Below are 17,938 nucleotides of genomic sequence, written 5' to 3' on the forward strand. Positions count from 1 at the left end.
ACTTACCCAAACTTTAGTGCAAATGGACTTAGTTGATATCTACCAAACCTTTCATCCTACAGATACAGAATACATTTTTTTTCATTAGTACATGCCTTCTCCAGAATTGACCATGTTATAGGCCACAAAACAAGTCTTGGCAAACTTTAAAAAATCAAAGTTATATCATCTTCACATAACATCATGGAGTGAAGCTAGAGACCAAGAAGTTGAAACAACAAGAAAAGACTTGTAAACATATGGAAACTGAATAATATGTTACTAAATGAACAATGAGTCAGAGAGGAAATCAAAGGGGAAATTAAAAAATTGCTTGAAACAAATGAAGGCATCAACACACATATCAAAACTTACGGGACACAATCAAGGCAGTGTTAAGAGAAAAGTTCATTTCAATCAATGCTTATATCAAGAAACTAGAAAAGCACCAAGTAAATCAGTTAACCTTACAGTAAGAGGAACTAGAAAAACAATCGCAAAGCAATCCCAAGATTATTAGGAAAAAGAAATAATCAAAACAAGGGAGGAAAAAAACCAAATAGAGACAAAAAGACCTACACAAAAGTTCAATGAATCAAAGAGCTGGTTCTTTGAGAAAATCAACAAAGCAGACTCCCCACTAGCCCAACTAATCAAAAAAAAAAAAAAAAAAGGAGGGGGAAAATACACATCAATAGCATCAGAGACAAGAAAAGAAATATAACAACAGATACCTCAAACATACAGAGAATCATTGGGAACTATTTCAAGCAATTATAAGCAAACAAATCAGATGACCTAGAAGAGATGGACAGATCTTTGGACACATACAATCCACTAAAATTGAATCATGAGGCAATTAACAATCTAAACAGACTAAGATGGACTAAGATGGAATCGGCAACTAAAGCCCTCCCAACCAAGAAAAGTCCTGGACCAGACGGCTTCACTGCTGAATTCTACCAAGCATTTTAAGAACTTACCCCAATCCCCCACGAGTTTTTCCAAAGAACAGAAACAGAGGCAATCCTTCCAAATTCTATGAAGCCAATATCACCTTAATACCAAAACCAGACAAATACAACAGAAAAAGAGAACTACAGACCAATATCCTTGATGAACACAGATGCAAAGATCCTCAACAAAATACTAGCCAACAGGATCCAACAGCACATCAGGCAGACAAGGAGAGATTCGTCCCAGGCATGCAGGGATGGTTCAACATCCACAAATCAATAAATGTGATACACCACATCAACAAATTGAAAAACAAAAACCATATGATCATCTCAATAGATGCAGAGAAGGAATTTGATAAAATCCAACACCACTTCATGCTCAAAACCCTAAGCAAGATAGCAATTCTACAACACAATTAAAGCAATTTATGAAAAACCCAATGCCAGCATGATTCTAAATGGTGAAAGACCGGAAGCCTTTCCACTAAGATATGGAACTAGACAGGGATGTCCAATGTCACCATTACTCTTCAATGTAGTACTGGAAGTCCCTGTCAGAACTATTAGGCAAGAAAAAGAAGTTAAAGGAATACAAATTGGAAATGAGGAACTAAAATTATAGCTTTTTGCAGATGACATGATGGTCCCAACTAGACACCATTATGCTCAGTGAAATGTCAATCCTAAAAGAACAAATACAGTATGTTCTCTCTAATAGAAGGCAACCATCATGCAAATTAGGCTTTTATGTTTTCTTTTCAACACGCATGTGTTGGTTATTCAGTGGGGTGCTTTTCTGACCCCATGGTGCTGTAATTTTTGTTGTTGTTATTGTTTCAATTTCATATCTGCTGCTGACCTTATTTCGTGGCTTCTCATTTAACGGAATGTATAGTGATAGAGTAATACAGGCTACCATGTCTGGACGTGAAGATACAATGCAATATGCATGCCTACTTCCAAAGCAAAGATGGACTCCCAATGAAACTTGGACATATCTAGACAATGGGATGCTGGATTGTCTGACATTGCACCAGCAATGTTGGATCACACTTAAATAACAGAGTAATGGGATTACAACTCCTTATGAAGGACTATACTATTATAACATTATGGGGAAAATCAGTCGAGGGGTGGGAATTTTTTTTGGAGGGGAGGAATCCTAGACTCTATGGAATTGTACCATAAAATTCAAAATTCAAAATAAAAATTGTTAAAAAAAAAAAAAAAAAAGATCCTGGCTTTGGCCTGGTCTAGTGCTGGCTGTGGTAGCTCTCTGGGGAGTGAATCAGCAAAACAAAACAAAACAGACAAAAGAAGGAGTACATAGATGAGTTGCCCAATGTACCAGTCAGCTTTGCATTTCTATAGTAAAGAATTTGGGTATGGGCCAGTTGTGTAAGAAAAGAGGTTTATTTAGTTCAAAGCTTTGGAGGCTCAGGAGTTTGTCACGGAGTGGGCTCAGTTCTGGTACAAGATGGCACCAGCGGAGGCATGTGTACAAGAAGAGGCTGTATCACAGTAAAGGAAACCAGAGAGAACTGGGTGGGCTAGCTCAGGCTTTTATAACAACCCTCAAGGAAAAGCTACCAAATAGTCCCAGGAGAACTGTCACACAGTCTTTCAAGTGCATGAAAACATATACACAAACAATCTTAGGACAAAATGCAAGCTAAAATTACAAAAGGGAACTAATATTTCCCTCTCTTCTGCTACATGAGGAAACAGCATAACATCCAGGAACCAAGGATTGGTCCTCACCAGGATCTCGAATGAGGACTTCCCAGCTCTGTGAACAATAAACCTATGCCATTTACAAATCACTCAGTCTAAGGAATTTTGTCATAGCAGCAGAAACTGACTGACACAGATGGGAAACAGAACACATTAATGTCTGAGAGAAATAAAAGGAATGATCAGAATGATAGCAATGAGTTAGTCTAGTTGTGCATCAAATGTACACAGCAAAAAAAAAAAAAAAGGAGTACTACAGAAGATTCTTGAGCGATCTCTTCAAGAAGAAGAATTTGATAGACTATTTGATGAGAACATTATACCAAGAGGCAATTTAAACCATTATTAAAAAATTTGGGGAGCAATTATATATGTGTGTGTTAAAAAAAAAACTATGCAGGGCCCAGCGGTGTGGCCTAGTGGCTAAGGTCCTCGCCTTGAACGTGCCAGAATCCCATATAGGCGTCGGTTCTAATCCTGGCAGCTCCACTTCCCATCCAGCTCCCTGCTTGTGGCCTGGGAAGGCAGTCAAGGACGGCCCGGAGCACTGGGACCCTGCACCCATGTGGGAGACCCGGAGGAGGTTCCTGGTTCCCGGCTTCAGATGGGCACAGTTCTGGCCGTTGCGCTCACTTGGGAAGTGAATCATAGGATAGATCTTCCTCTCTGTCTCTCCTCCTCTCTGTATATCTGACTTTGTAATAAAAAAGCAAATAAATCTTAAAAAAAAAAAACTATGCAAAAAGAGAAAGGAAAGAAAATTACCACTTCTATGAAAAGTAAAGTTTTGCACAAAAGAAAAAAATCACAGTTGGGCAATGCATCTCAACCATGATTAACATTAACAAAGACATAATAATGTACACAGAATACTCATTAAACACATTCTATAAATCAATAATGGTGCTTGGATGAGGAGTAGGGGTCAGGAATAAGAGACAACTAAATCTCATCTGTGTTAATTGGAAAGTAATAATGATGCCTAAAACCAAAAGTTAGTACTAGCAACACAAGCACAGTAGTTACATACAGGTAAATTTCTTTTAAAAAAAAAAAAATATTTTTTATCTATTTGAAACGCTGAGGGACAGAGATTGGGTGGGAGAGAGAGACAGAGACAGAAATTGTCCATTTGCTGGTTCACTCTCCAAATGCCCACAAAAGCTATGGTTAGACCAGGCCAAAGCCAGGATTCCCACAGGGATGGGAAGAATCCAAGTTCCTGGACCACCATCTACTGCCTCTCAGGTACATCAGTAGGAAGCCTGAGACAAAGCAATGAAGAGCTGGGGCTCCAATGTGGGATGGGGGCACAGGGTTCTGTCATAACACTCCAGAAACTCAACCTTTCTAAATGTATAAATATGAGCCAGACATTAACAGGCACTTTGCCAATAACCTAATTTAATGCTAAACATTCCAAGAAAGGTAGGTATTATTACCTTAACAAATTAATCTAAAACACAGAAAAGGTGGAAAGGTGTGAGTACACCAGTGGGTAGAACACCTGTCTATATTGGTCCTGAATGTATACTGTGCATGTGTCACTTTCAAAAATCAATTATAGTTTTCAAGGTTAAACATACTGAACAAAATGTTTGCTTAAGGTACACAGAAATCAACAGTAAAAGAAGCAATAAAAGAGTTACACTAAAAAACTTCTAGGAAAAGCAACTTAAATAGTCACCAACTAACAGTCAGAAGAAAGCTAAAAAACAATAATGACAAAAAGTTTAAAAAGTTACTGTGAGAAAGACCCAGGAGCAAGTTCTGGAACCCCACAAGGTCCAGAAAATTGAGGTATAAAAGAACTTTGAAAAACCAAATCTGAATGGGAGTGTGAAAAAGGCTGTCGTCAAGTCTATTGAAGGAACACCTTCCTACATGAACATTCTCCCTTTCCCCTCCCTCCTGGGAATCCAAAAGTAAACTTACTCTCTGAAGAAAATGAACCAGAAAGACTCTGGCCTCAGGGCCACCAGGTACAATGACTCATCTGTACAGTGCTGAAGACAGGCAGAGCCTGCAGTCAGCAGAAAGTCTACACGCTGCCAAGGGGAGAGCTCTGCAGTCGGTTCTTCTCCATCAGCTCTAACAGTAGTAGCAGGGACACGTTACACTAGCAGCACGGATGACGGCAGGAATCTTCTCTTGGAAAAACAAACCCTGAACTAACCAAATATTATGAGACAGCTTCTATGTTTACGAGGAAGATGACAAGAGGAAGCATTTGTATATGGAGAAAGTGAGTTACCAGAGACTTAAAGTCTCATCCTCCAAAGTGAATATGTAATAAGCGTAACCACCAAACAAAGACAGAACCAAAAACAACATATGCACTATTTCTCAGAACTATGGTAACATATAATAACAAATAATACATGATTATTTCTAAGGAGTAGCAGGTGAGGACCTGCTAATTGTTGTATGACTTAAAGAATTATTTAGTTTTTTTAAATAGCAAGTACAAACAAACCACCAAACGTTAACAAAAAGATAAAATCTGAGTGGTAAGTATAAATGATACTTGAAAAGGAATTAACCAATTAAACCTAAGCTGGGTTAGAAATAATATTTAATAAATCCTACTTAAATAATACTTCCCCCCAAAAATTTCTGAAAATGAGTCCTCTAAAATAAAAGTTAAGACCAAAAACTAAGGAGGAAAAAACCTTCGCTAGTTATAGAAATCAATCCAAATAAAACAGAGCATGCATTTTTAAGTGTTTACTAGAAACATGCTTCAGTGAATTGACAATGAATTTACGGAAAGAGGATAACACATTCCACAGATTGGCTATAGTAAACAAATTACTGTGTCAAAGCCACCATGAAAATAGGACTTGAGGGGCTGGTGCAATGACTCAATTGGCTATCCTCCACATGCAAGTGGGCACTGGTTCAGCTGCTCCACTTTTCATCCAGCTCCTGCTTATGGACTGAGAATAGAGGATAGCCCAAAGCCTTAGGACCCTGCACCTGTGTGGGAGACCTGGAAGAAGTTCCTGGCTCCAGATCAGCTCAGCTCTGGCTGCTGTGGCCATTTGGGGAGTAAACCAGATAGTGGAAATCTTTATCTCTGTAAATCTTTCAAATAAAAAATGTCTTCCAAAAAAAAAAAAAAAAAAACCAAACCAACCAACCAAAAAACAGGACTTGAAACTAGAGCAACACTAAAACATTTATCTCATTTCTACGCACACGGTAGAGAAAAAGCAAGTATAACCAGGTTACATATGTCTGAACTTCGTTATTTTATCCACTTCCCTAAGGAAGAGATTCAGATATGGCTTTGACAGGATGACTTCCACATGGAAGAAAGCAATCTTTGTCAACAATGAATATTTCACCTATGACGCAAAAAATCCTTAAGATCAGGAAAAGCTAAGACTCTAAGTTAAACTGGCAAGTCCCTGCTAGGTAATCTTCAGTGAAGAGTGAGTAGTTCTTCCTTCCTTTCCAGTGAAAACAAACATGCTGATGAACCTAGCAGCTGCCCACACCAAGATTTCTGAGACTTAATAGACACCAAAAACAATTATCAGAGCTTATAAATATGGAACTAGGTTACTGGTTGCCAATACATGCCACATAGCTTATAAAATGTGTTAATGAGCAGCCAATCAGACAAATTAAATACACAATCTGCACAAAAACATAGTTTGAACGACTTGGGTCCAAATACTTAGAGGAATCATTCTCATAAACTATTACTCCAAAGTAAGTTTTTGGATTACTTGAGATAATGGCAAAGAATTTTTCCAGTACCAGAATGCTTATCATATTATAATACACCTGGGTTTATTGAAACTGGCAGGTAAATATATAAGGGTACTTCAAAAAGCCTCTGGGAAAATCCCATTTTTCATGATGTTTTAAGTTCCCTTAGATTCACTAAAAACATATAAACATGTAAAAATATTACATGTTCACATCTGTTCAAAAAGTAATTAATAACAGATTACTAAATTGAAAAATACAAATTATTATTATCAACTTAGATGCCTAACAAATTATGCTGGATAGGAAAACAGAAAATCTTTTTGTAATATTTTAAAACGTGCAGAATTCTAAGTTTAAATGAATAGCAAATATTAATATTAATTAAGCAGAGAATTAAGTTTACCTATTCCTAAACCCAGATTCTAATGTGTCAGCAACAGAAAAAAGGAGTATTTTCTTATGTCAATGTTTAACACATGAGAGTGCATTTTAAACAGAAATTTTTATGAAGCACATTTCTTTTCATTTCATGCTATTTTGCCTTGGCAACCCATACTCCAACTCTAAGATACAAAAGAAATTAAGTTTGACAATGAACTTGTTGGAAAGTTAGATAAACTCAAAGATACTTTCTTTGGTGCAATTTTCAATACTCTGTAGTCCCTTTCTCCAACATAAAATGCCATGGATTCTGGCATAAAAAAGATAAATCAGTAATCCTACTATACAATACACAGAAAAATTTTAAGCTTAAGAAACTGGCATAAACAGAATGCATTATCTAAAGGTTTCAAAATATAATAAAACAGGGAAGAGATACCAACACAGAGATTTGAAAATAAGGAATGTGGAATTCCAGTTTAAACAGGCTCTACTTATTAGATACTATTATTTTCATGATGCTAAATTTATGGGGTATCATAATGGCACTATGATAATTCAGGCAATTCTTAGGACGCTGCCAACTTCCTCGGAAGCTAGTGTCACAAATAAGATGAACAAACATTTATTGAATACACACTTGATATATTACTGAGAAAAGATCGGGGCTGTCATCTACCTTTGTATGACAAAAGTCTTATCCACAGACAGCACAAGGAAGACTATAGTGGAAATGCATAAATTATTTAATGCATTCTTTTTAAATGCCTTCCAGCATATTTATAAAAACCACCCACACACTGTCAATCTGCCTTACTAATCACAGTGCACCGCTCATTTGCCAATGCTATCAAATGTGCAACTCATGAAAAAGATTCATAGTGAAGGAGAACAGGCACCTAAAAAACAAACCCACATCAAAGGTTCTCTTAACTAAAGAGGATTGTTCAAACTGTACTACAACTTAAAGTCCTAGTGCTCAAATTCTATCTATACTCACATAAATGTATACCTCTTTTTCTTAAATTTAGAAGACAGATCATCTTTTTCTAAAGGCACAAAATACTTACATTAACTTTGAAAGCTTGTACAGTGTTATCCAGAAGAAGGACGTTGCAAACCACCTCCGTGTGCTGTCTGTCTCGGGCCAACTCCGATGCGCGTACATTGTAGGTTCTGCCAGCAGGCAACCGGAAACGTGAGGTCATTACTGTCCACACTAGATCTAAGTTAGAAGAAAAAGCTGCTAACTAAAAGGGCAGTGCAGGGTACGACATAATGTAAAAGACAAAGTTATTTACACATTTTTTAATTAAAACAGGTAGAAAATAGTTTTAAATTTCAAAACATCAGGGTAAAAATCATAAGTATGTATGTGGCAGATATGACAGCCATTGAAGCTAAAATTACAAACTGTTTTGAAGAAAAGCGATCGTTTGAGCTGTTGTACTGAGAAGAATTAACACACTGGTTTTTTTAGGAATTCATGCTCCAATTCAAAAAAATACAAATTGAAAAGCAGTCAAAAAGGAGACAGAAGTATGCTGTCTCAGGAAGTGGAATACTACCCATTGATAAAAGTATTGCAAATTATCATGGAATAGCAAAAGATATTAAAAGTGTTTAACTTTGGTGGGCCCTACTCACTTTTTTTTTAACTTATGTATTTCAAGAAATACAGGATTCTTTCTGTTTTTAATACAATTTAAATTATCTTCAAACTCCAAATAGTATTCTTATTCTTAAGAAAATAAAACCTATAACTAACCAATCTTTACTTCTGAATTTTTAACCTAAGAAATTAAAAATAGACTGCCTACTGAAGAACAAACATGGCACTGCTATCAATATCTGATATTAAGTGACAATAAGTTGTAGCTTTAAAGCTGTGGATAAAAAGTGGAAGTTATATATACAGAAAATCAACACTCAGGTGGCAGAAAAAATTAAGAAACAAAACCCAAAGCCATCAGAATTCAAGAATTCAAAGAAGCTATTAGAATCAAAGAATTAAAAGCTTAACTCCCACAAGCTTGTATTTATGGACAACTTGATAAAAGAAACAAACTCAAATAGAAACAGTCACAATTCTTGAAGACTGCCAAACGTAAGTGAGCAGTAAGAATAATCAATGAGTAAAACATAGTAAAGAATACAAGAAACAGCATGTCAACCAGTGATGTTCAGGGTCTGAAGCCGCTCTCATTTCAACAGATTCCAAGCTGAAAGTAAAAGTCAATGTTACAGGAATATTAAAACAGTTTTTAATAAGGAGGGGGCTAGCCAAGTAAGATAAACAATTTAAATAAAAGACAGCAATGGCAGAGTAGGAAAATAATTTACAGTCTCCTAAAATGTGAGGTGCTTCAATAATTCCATGAAAAACTGGAATAAAAAGTTTAGAGGCAGGCATCTGATGCAGAGGTTAAGGCAATAGAACCTGGGATATCGGTGCCCCATATTAAAGGGCCTGCTTTTGAGTCCCAGTTCTACTTCTGATCCAACTTCCTGCTGGTGCCACAGCAGATGATGGCTTAGGCATATGGGTCCCTGTAACCTATGTGGAAGACATGGATTAAGTTCTGGGACCCTGGCATCAGCCTGGCCCAATCTGAGCAAGAAGGCAATGACCAGAAGCTCTCTTTCTTTGTTTCTTTCTCTCTGCCCTTCAAATAAACACACACAAAAACCAGGATATATATTTACACATATACACATATATTTGCATATCTACACATATCTTAGCATACACATACATGTTTACTTGGGTGCAAAACTGCTTTTCAATTCATACAAAAGCTCTTCATAATGTTCATGGAAGATACGTATTACAGAAAAATCATACATGAATTTCAAAGAAATTTGCACCAAAGTAATCTTATCTTTCAATTTCAATGAATTTTTTAAGTATATTCATGTAACAATATAGACAGTTGAAAAATATAGCGATGCAAAATATTTATCATGGAAACAACATTCAACAGAAAAAGGAGTGATTACAGTAAGATCAGATTAAGCAGGCTTCAAAGCAAAGAAAATTAGCAGGAACAGGGGAGAGATACCACATAATGATACAAGAGCCAATCCATCAAGGATACACAGAGCAATCCTAAATGTGAATGTGCCAACACAGATGTAAATTATGTGAGAGCACAAAAAGGAAATTAAAAGATAAACCCACAGTTATGAAACAGTACATTTCTCATTAATTGATTTGAAAAATAATAGAGTGATTATGAATTAAATCATAACATCAGCCAATAAGACCTAATTAATATTAGGAAAACATTGTACTGATAACAGAATGCACATTATTTTCAAATTTCGACCAAATATTTGCCAAGGAGGACCATACTCTATAATTAAAAATCAAATCTAAACACATTTAAAAAATTCAAATCATGCAAAGTGTGTTCTCTAAGAACAGAAAGATACCATGAAGCCCTCCAACACATGGAAACTAGACACCTGGCTTCTACATAATCCACAGCAGGAAGGAAAAGCTCAAGGGAAATAAAAATATACAACTGAATTAAATTAAGATGAAAATACAATATAACAGAATTGATGGGGCACAGCTAAACAGGTAAGGATAGGGACATTTCCATCACTGCATGCATGTGATGGAAAATAGGAAATGTCTCAAACAAATCAACATAATTTCTCTCCTAAAGAACTTAGATAGAACAGAGCCAGATAAACATACAACACAGAAAAGGAAGGAAATGATAGACAGAACTCAATGAAAATAAGAAAAAAAAAAACACAGAAAAGTGGGGGATGAACAAAATGATTAATAAATATGATAAATCTCTAGCAAGACGTTCAAAGAAAATGCAAATTATTACTATTAGGAATGAATAGATGATACCACTCAGACCTTGCAAACATCAAATCTGCCAAATTAAATGAAACAATCCTACAAAAGGCAAAACCTATCAGAACTCAATCAATATAAAATCGATCGTTTAAATAGCCCTGTTAAGTATTCTAAAACTTGAACTCAGGGGCCAGTACTGCAGCCTGGTGGGCATTCCAACAATGCCATCAGTCTGTGCTTTTCTGTTCCACTTTTAAGTCAGCTCCCCGTTAAAGGCCTATGAAAAGCAGTGGAAGATGGCCCAGATGGGAGACTGGGATGCAGCTGTCAGCTCCTGGCTACAACCTGGTCAAGGGCTGGTTGTTGCAGGCATCTGAAGAGTGAGCCAGTGGATGCAGGATCTCTCTTTCTCTGTAACACTTTCAAAATGAATGAACTTTTAAAAAAAAATAAGCAATAATTATAAAAATTTCACATATAAACAAAAACTAGAGGAGTTAAACACACAGCAAGATCTGCCCTAGAAACAAATATCAAAAGCTAAAATTAAAGGACACGACAGCAACTCAAATCCAAAAGAATACAGAGCACCTGTAAACGTGATTAGACAGCTACCATATAAACAAATTAAATATACTTAGTGCTTGTGACCTTTTTCCCATTTGCTTTAACATACAATTGCAAAAAGCTATACTTATAAAACTGTACAACTGACAGGTTTACAATAATGGTATGACAATGGTACAAAAGAAGGTAATTTATATACAGCAAAATCTTTATAGTCTATCAATATAAAGTAGCAATTATCACTAGCTATATGCTTATAAGCAATGTCCTTCTCCAAGGGTATTCACCAAGAAATGAACTCTAAGAATATGTAGTAAAGAGACAAAATTAAAATGAGACAGTAAAAAATAGCTGCATAAAAACAAAAAACAAAAATAGAGAAGAGACAAAATATGTAGAAACCAATTAACAAAACATTAAATAGACAAGACACCCAAAATCAAAAGGCAGAGACTGAAGGGCAGTGTTGCGGCACGGCACCTTCAGCTACCTTGCCTTTCCAGCACATCACTTATGAGCACCAGTTCCACCTGTGGCTGTTTCACTCACAAACCAGCTCCCTGCTAGTGCCTGGGAAAGCAGGAGATCATACCTTGAATACCTGGGCCCCTGTTACTCATGCAGCTCACAGACGGAGTTCCAAGCTTCCAGGTCTGGCCTGAACAAACCCTGGCCCTTGAGGCTCTTTGGGGAGTGAACCAACAGATGGAAGAGGTCTGAGTAACTCTTGCCTTTCAAATTAAAAACAAACAAACAAAAAACTTGGAAAAAAAGACTGAAAGTAGCAGAATGATTTTTTAAATGATCTGCTCTAATTATATGCTTTCTTATAGACACATTTCAGGCTCAAAAAGACAATACTGAATGGAAATGTATAAATCTGTATTACAAAAGACATTAACAATAGAGTAGTGAATTAACATCAGACAAATTCGATTTTGTAGCAAATATGTCACTAGGAAAGGATGCCTTGTAACAAAAATGCGCCCAAATATTAGCAAGACAAAAAGCATAAATATATGCAAATACAACATTCCAAAATACACCAATTAAGATCAAGAAGTGACAAAACTGGATGGATAAAGAGAATTCAACAGTAGTTAGAGACAGAATAAATAAAAAAAAACGGAAAAGGAATCAGGTGTCAGGAATAAGGTTATAAACAAACTAGGCCTAACACATTGTATCCAAAAATAAAACATGCTGCCTTCCCCAAAGCAGAGAACTATGAGGCCACAAAACAAGCAACAATACACTGTAAAAGATTAAAGCCATGAGAAGTATGTTATCTGACCACAGTGGAATAAAATTAGAAAAATATCAAGGAAATTAGAAAACACTGTGAAACAGATAAATGAAAGCAAAACTACAACATTTAATACAGATGACATGCAGTTCAACAGAGCTCACAAAGAACCTCATTAGAAAAAAGGCATTGGGTCTGACGCAATAGTCTAGAGGATAAATCCGGGCCTTGCAAGTACCAGAATCCCATGTGGGCGCTGGTTCACATCCCAGCTGCTCTACTTTTCAACAGCTCCCTGCTCGTGGTCTGGGAAAGCAGGAGGATGGCCCTAAGCGTTGGGACCCTGCTCCTGTGTGAGAGACCCGGGAGAAGCTCCAGATCAGCTCAGCTCCAGCCACTGTGGCCACCTGAAGAGTGAATCTTTGAATGGAAGATCTTACCCTCTGTCTTTCTGTAAATCTGCCTTTACAATACAAATAAATAAAAATCTTTTTAAAAAGAAAGACATTAAGCCAATGATTTTTCCACTTTAATAACAAAACAGATTTTTAAAAATCAAACTAAATGGAAAGGCATTAGATGGAAAGAAAACCATTAGCCACAACAACCAAGAAATAATTAAAGCCAGAAAGGAAACAAGAAACTTTAATCTTCAAGAAATGGGATGAATGACAAGGCAATGCAATGATCAACTATACACCGATAAATTACATGGCCTAGATGAGATGGGTAAATTCCAAGAAATGTATGAACTACTCCAGTGCGAATAAGACATACAAAATCTGAAGATATGCAACAAGAGAATGAATAATTTAAAAAATTCACACAGAGAAAACATTAGGTGCAGATGTCTTCACTAACGTATTGAACCAAATAGTTAAAGAAATAATAATATTGCACAAATTATTCCAAAAACAGAAGAAAAAAACTTCTCAATTAATTCTGTGAGGCCTTGTATAACCTACATAACAAAACCAGATTATGTTATCAAAGCAAAACTTCGAACTAACATGTTTTATGAATATGGATATGCAAAATCATCAACCAAGTATTAGACAACTGAATCCAGTGGTATATAAAAACAGACTGTACACTATAAACCCAGAAAAACATAAAAGGAATTATATACTATGACCAACTGGGCTTTATAGCAAGAACCCTACTGAGTTTAAAATCCAAAAACCAAACCATAAAATTAATAGACTGGAAAAGGCTTGATCATACTAAAATACCAATAAAGGAAAAGCATTTGACAAACTCTCTGGTAAAAATACACAATAATTCAGGAACAAAAGGGAAATTTCTCAATCTCACAGAGACAATCCACAAAAACAAATAAATAAGCAAGCCAAAAAAACACCAGGTAATGTCACATATAACAGTGAATGACGAATTTCATTCCCCCAATATCAGGAACAAATCTAGAATGTGCATGTTTGTCACTTCTATTCAATATTGTCCTGAAGGGTCTGTAAAAATCAAAAATGAGTAACACTCTTCTATTAATAAATGATAAAAACACATAATACACACTCAAAGAAATCCATGAAAAATAATTTGTGTCTAATAAATGATATCAAGGATCTTGTAGACTATAAATGTACACACACAAACTGTATTATCTAAAGACAACAAAAAACACAAAAACGAGGGTCCTGCCCTGTGGCTCAGCAAGTTAAGTTGCTGGCTCCTGGCTGCGGCATGGCCCAGCCCTGGTCATTGAGATCACTGAATTAACCAACGGATAGAAAGATATGCCCCTCCTCCTCCATAACTCTTTCAATAAATCAATCTTTTAAAACATTAACAGACATCGAATCTGAACAAACTTTTTTTTGAAAGGCAGAGTTACAGAGAAAAGGAAAGAAGGAGAAAGGGACCGAGGGAGAGACATTTTCCACGCACTGACTCACTCCGCAAACAGCTGCAATGGCCACAGATAACCCAATCCAAAGCCAGGAGCACCTTCTGGATTTATGACGTGGTGCAGGGGCCCAAAGACTTGAGCCATCCTCACTGCTGTTCCAAGTCATTAGCAGAGAGTTGGATTGGAAATGCTGCATCCAGAACTCAAACTGGCACCCATAAGCTTAGCCACGGCAGCACAGGCTTGAACAGACATTTCTCTAAAGAAGCTATATCATTGTCCAACAAACACAAGATGTTCAAAATTATTAAGCAGTGGGGCTAGTGCGGTGGCTCAATAGGCTAATCCTCTACCTCAAAGCACTAGCATCCCATATGGGTGCTGGTTCATGCCTGAGTTGCTTCACTTCCATCCAATTCCCTGCCTGTAGTCTGGGAAAACCGAGGATGATGGCCCAAAACCTGGGACCTTGCACCCATGTGAGAGACCTGGAAGATGCTCCTGGCTCCTGGCCTTCGATTGGCTCAGTTCTAACCACTACATCCATTTGGAGAGTGAACCAGCAGACAGATCTTTCTCTCTCCTTCTGTCTGTAGATCTGCCTTTCCAAAAAAATTGGACAAATCTTTCAAAAATTATTAACCAGAATGGGCCCAGGGCAGTACCCAAGTGGCTAACTTACTTGCTTTGCATGCGCTGGGATCCCAACTGGGCGCCAGTTCACGTCCCATCTGCTCCACTTTCCATCCAGCTCCCTGCTTGTGGCCTGGGAAAGCAGTCAACAGCAGCCCAAAACCTTGGGACCCTGCACCCATGTGGGAGACCTGGAAGAAGCTCCTGGCTCCCAGCTTTGGATCTGCTCACCCCAGGCCACTGTGGCCTCTTGGGAAGTGAATCAGCGGATGGAGGATCTTTTCTGTCTCTCCTCATCTCTGTATATCTGACTTTCCAATAAAAACAAAAAAATCTTTTAAAAAATTATTATTACTCAGTAGAGAAACATTAAAACTATAATGGGATATAACTTCATATCCATGGGATGGCTATTAAAGAAAAGGGATAACAAGTGTTGTCCTTGGCAGGGAAAAGATTGGAAGCGCACTGTTGGTGGGAATGCAAATAGTGTAGCCATTGTGAAGAACAGTATGGCAGTTTCCCCAAAAGATGAAAAATACTCAAAGAATTATCAGAGGATCTATCATTTTCACCTCTGGATATATACACTAAAGGAGGGAAAGCTGGGTCTCAAAGAGACATCTATACAGCCACATTCACAGCAGGATGTTCATGGTAATATTACAGCAGCCAAAAGGGGGAAACAAATCAAGTGTCCACTGAAGGATAAGCATGATGTGGTACACCTATACAGTGGACTTTATTCAGCCTTAAAAAGGAATGAAATTCTGGCACACACCGCAAACCAAAAGGACCTGGAGATGTTATGCTAAAGGATATACATTGGTCACAAAATAGTAACTACTAGCATGCTTTCATTTATATGAGGCATCTACTGTGGTCAAAGAAAGACACAAAGCGGAATGAGGAATGTGGATGTGATGTTTAATGGATGCAGAATTGCAGTCTTTAAGGGCAGGTGTTAGGCACAACGGTTAAGACACTCACACCCAGTATCAGAATGCCTGGGTTCTAGTCCCAACTTTGCTCACAATCCAATTTCCTGCTAATGTGTACCCTGGGAGGCAAGTGATGGCTCAGGAGTTGGGTCCCTGCCACCCATGTGGGTCTTGGGTTCCCAGTTCCCATCTCAAGCCTGGCTCAGCATTAACTGCTATGGGCATCTGGGGAGTGAGTCGGAGATATTTTTTTTCTGTTTCTTTCTGCTTCCCAAATAAATAAAAGTAATAACTAAAACATACTGGAAATGGATATTGGTAATGAATATACCCAATACCATTGAATTATTAATGTAAAAACAGCTAAAACATTAAACTTTATGTTATATATGATTTATTTACCATAATTAAAAATACGTCTTTTGAGGTTGATAATAAGCATTTGGCCTAGAAGACATGACGCATGTTTACACGCCCAAACTCCCTGTCAGAGAGCTTGGGTTCAAATCCCAGATCTTTTCCTGATTCCAGCTTCCTGCTCATAGGCAATCCTAAAGGTAGCAGGAGATGTCTCAGGAAGCTGGGTCCCCGACAGCCACGTGGGAACATCTGGAATGAGCTTCTAGCTTAGCCCAGACCCAGCCGCCGCCACATTTGGCGGTGAACCAGTGAATCAGAATTCTCTGTCTTTCTGGCATGTATACATCTTCGTCTCTGTGTCTCTTTAAGAATTTTTCAGAAAAATACCATAGGAAAAGGTGATAAAAATTTCTGTAGTTAAAAAACCAGTCTTTTAACAGTTTGTTCAGCAGTTAATTAATGAAAAAAGCCTTTGAATTTCATGAAATCTATTATATTTATCACTTATAATCTCTTACTGCAAATAAACACGTTCAATTGGAGTTCTTTTTCTGTGATCTTTTTTAAAGCACATGCATTTCTTTGTAAAATCCCTGGAAAATGTTCAGAAGAATATTATAAGATCAACAGGTTAATTCGGGGAACAAAAGAAAATCCTAACTTTTCTTATCAATATATATCAGTGGAAGAATGAACGGATAAAAATTAAAACAAGTCAAAGAAAACTGCAATTCTGCTTAATATGTTCCACTTAACACTTCAAGTATGTTTATGTTGCATGAGGGAGCTTAAAGGTTTCAACAGTACTACACTGCCCCTAGGGGGCAGCATGCTGTTTTAAAAAAAACTCCATACTTTTCACAAACACTGGACTTGAGCTCCTACCTGAGTTTTATTTTTCGATATCAACTATATATCTTGTCTACAAAGAAAGAGACTGACAGAAGTTAAATAACCCTTTCAATGTCACTCTGCTACAAAGTCTAAGAACTGGTGAGCCAAACAGGGAGGCTGTAAGCATTAATCAATGTTCTACTATACACTGAAAACTCAAGAGAAGGTTATCCTTGAAAAGGGTTCATTTTCAATCTTTCCAAAATTTCTTTATTTAAGAAGCAAACAGGGGGGAGGGGAGAAGGGAGAGAAAGAGGAAAGGAGAGAGCACACCCCCATCAACTGGCTCATTCCTCAGATGTCTGAAATAGCCAGGGCTGGGCTAGGCCGGGAGACCTCGAGCTAGGAACCCAGTCCAGGTCTCCCGTATGGGTAGTAGGGAGCCAACTGCTTGAGCCAGCACTGCTGCTTTCCAGGTCAGCACTGGAGGAATCTGGGATCAGGAATCAGATTCAGGAATCAAACTAAAGCACTCCAATGTGGGACACAGATAGTATAGCCCAGCTATTCTAGCCTAGCTAAATACTCCCTATTTCTACTTTATCACATACTGTGGCAGACAACATTTTCCAAAATTGGCAACAACAGTATTTCTATAACTTTGCTACTACATCAAGATGTGGAGTCGATGCACCCTCCCCCCCCACTGAATCCGGAAATACGCCTGTAGCTGCCTCAGTGAGTAAAAAAAGTTCAGCAAAATTAACTCAATGACTTCTGAGATTGGATCATAAAAGGAGACACAACTGGGCCTGGTGCAGTAGCTTAGCAGCTAAAGTCCTCGCCTTGTACGTGCCGGGATTCTATATGGGCGTGGGTTCTAACCCCAGCGGC

At 37.5% G+C, this 17,938-nt stretch overlaps 1 protein-coding gene across 4 annotated transcripts in view; it reads right to left on the bottom strand.

The window, feature by feature from the left end:
* PTPN4 (protein tyrosine phosphatase non-receptor type 4) overlaps positions 1–17,938 on the bottom strand; it is a 176,368-nt gene that overhangs the window by 132,416 nt on the left and 26,014 nt on the right. For 3 of the 4 annotated variants that reach the window (XM_058664392.1, XM_058664390.1, XM_058664391.1), the window contains exon 2: positions 7,847–8,001. The exons of the other annotated variant lie outside the window; for it this stretch is intronic. In XM_058664392.1, the coding sequence (XP_058520375.1) occupies positions 7,847–7,984 (138 nt within the window). In that variant the 5' untranslated portion in view covers positions 7,985–8,001. The remainder of the gene's footprint in view (positions 1–7,846; positions 8,002–17,938) is intronic. 4 annotated transcript variants of the gene reach the window in all.

The sequence above is a fragment of the Ochotona princeps genome, chromosome 5 (assembly GCF_030435755.1).
Source record: "Ochotona princeps isolate mOchPri1 chromosome 5, mOchPri1.hap1, whole genome shotgun sequence".
Classification (NCBI taxonomy): domain Eukaryota; kingdom Metazoa; phylum Chordata; class Mammalia; order Lagomorpha; family Ochotonidae; genus Ochotona; species Ochotona princeps.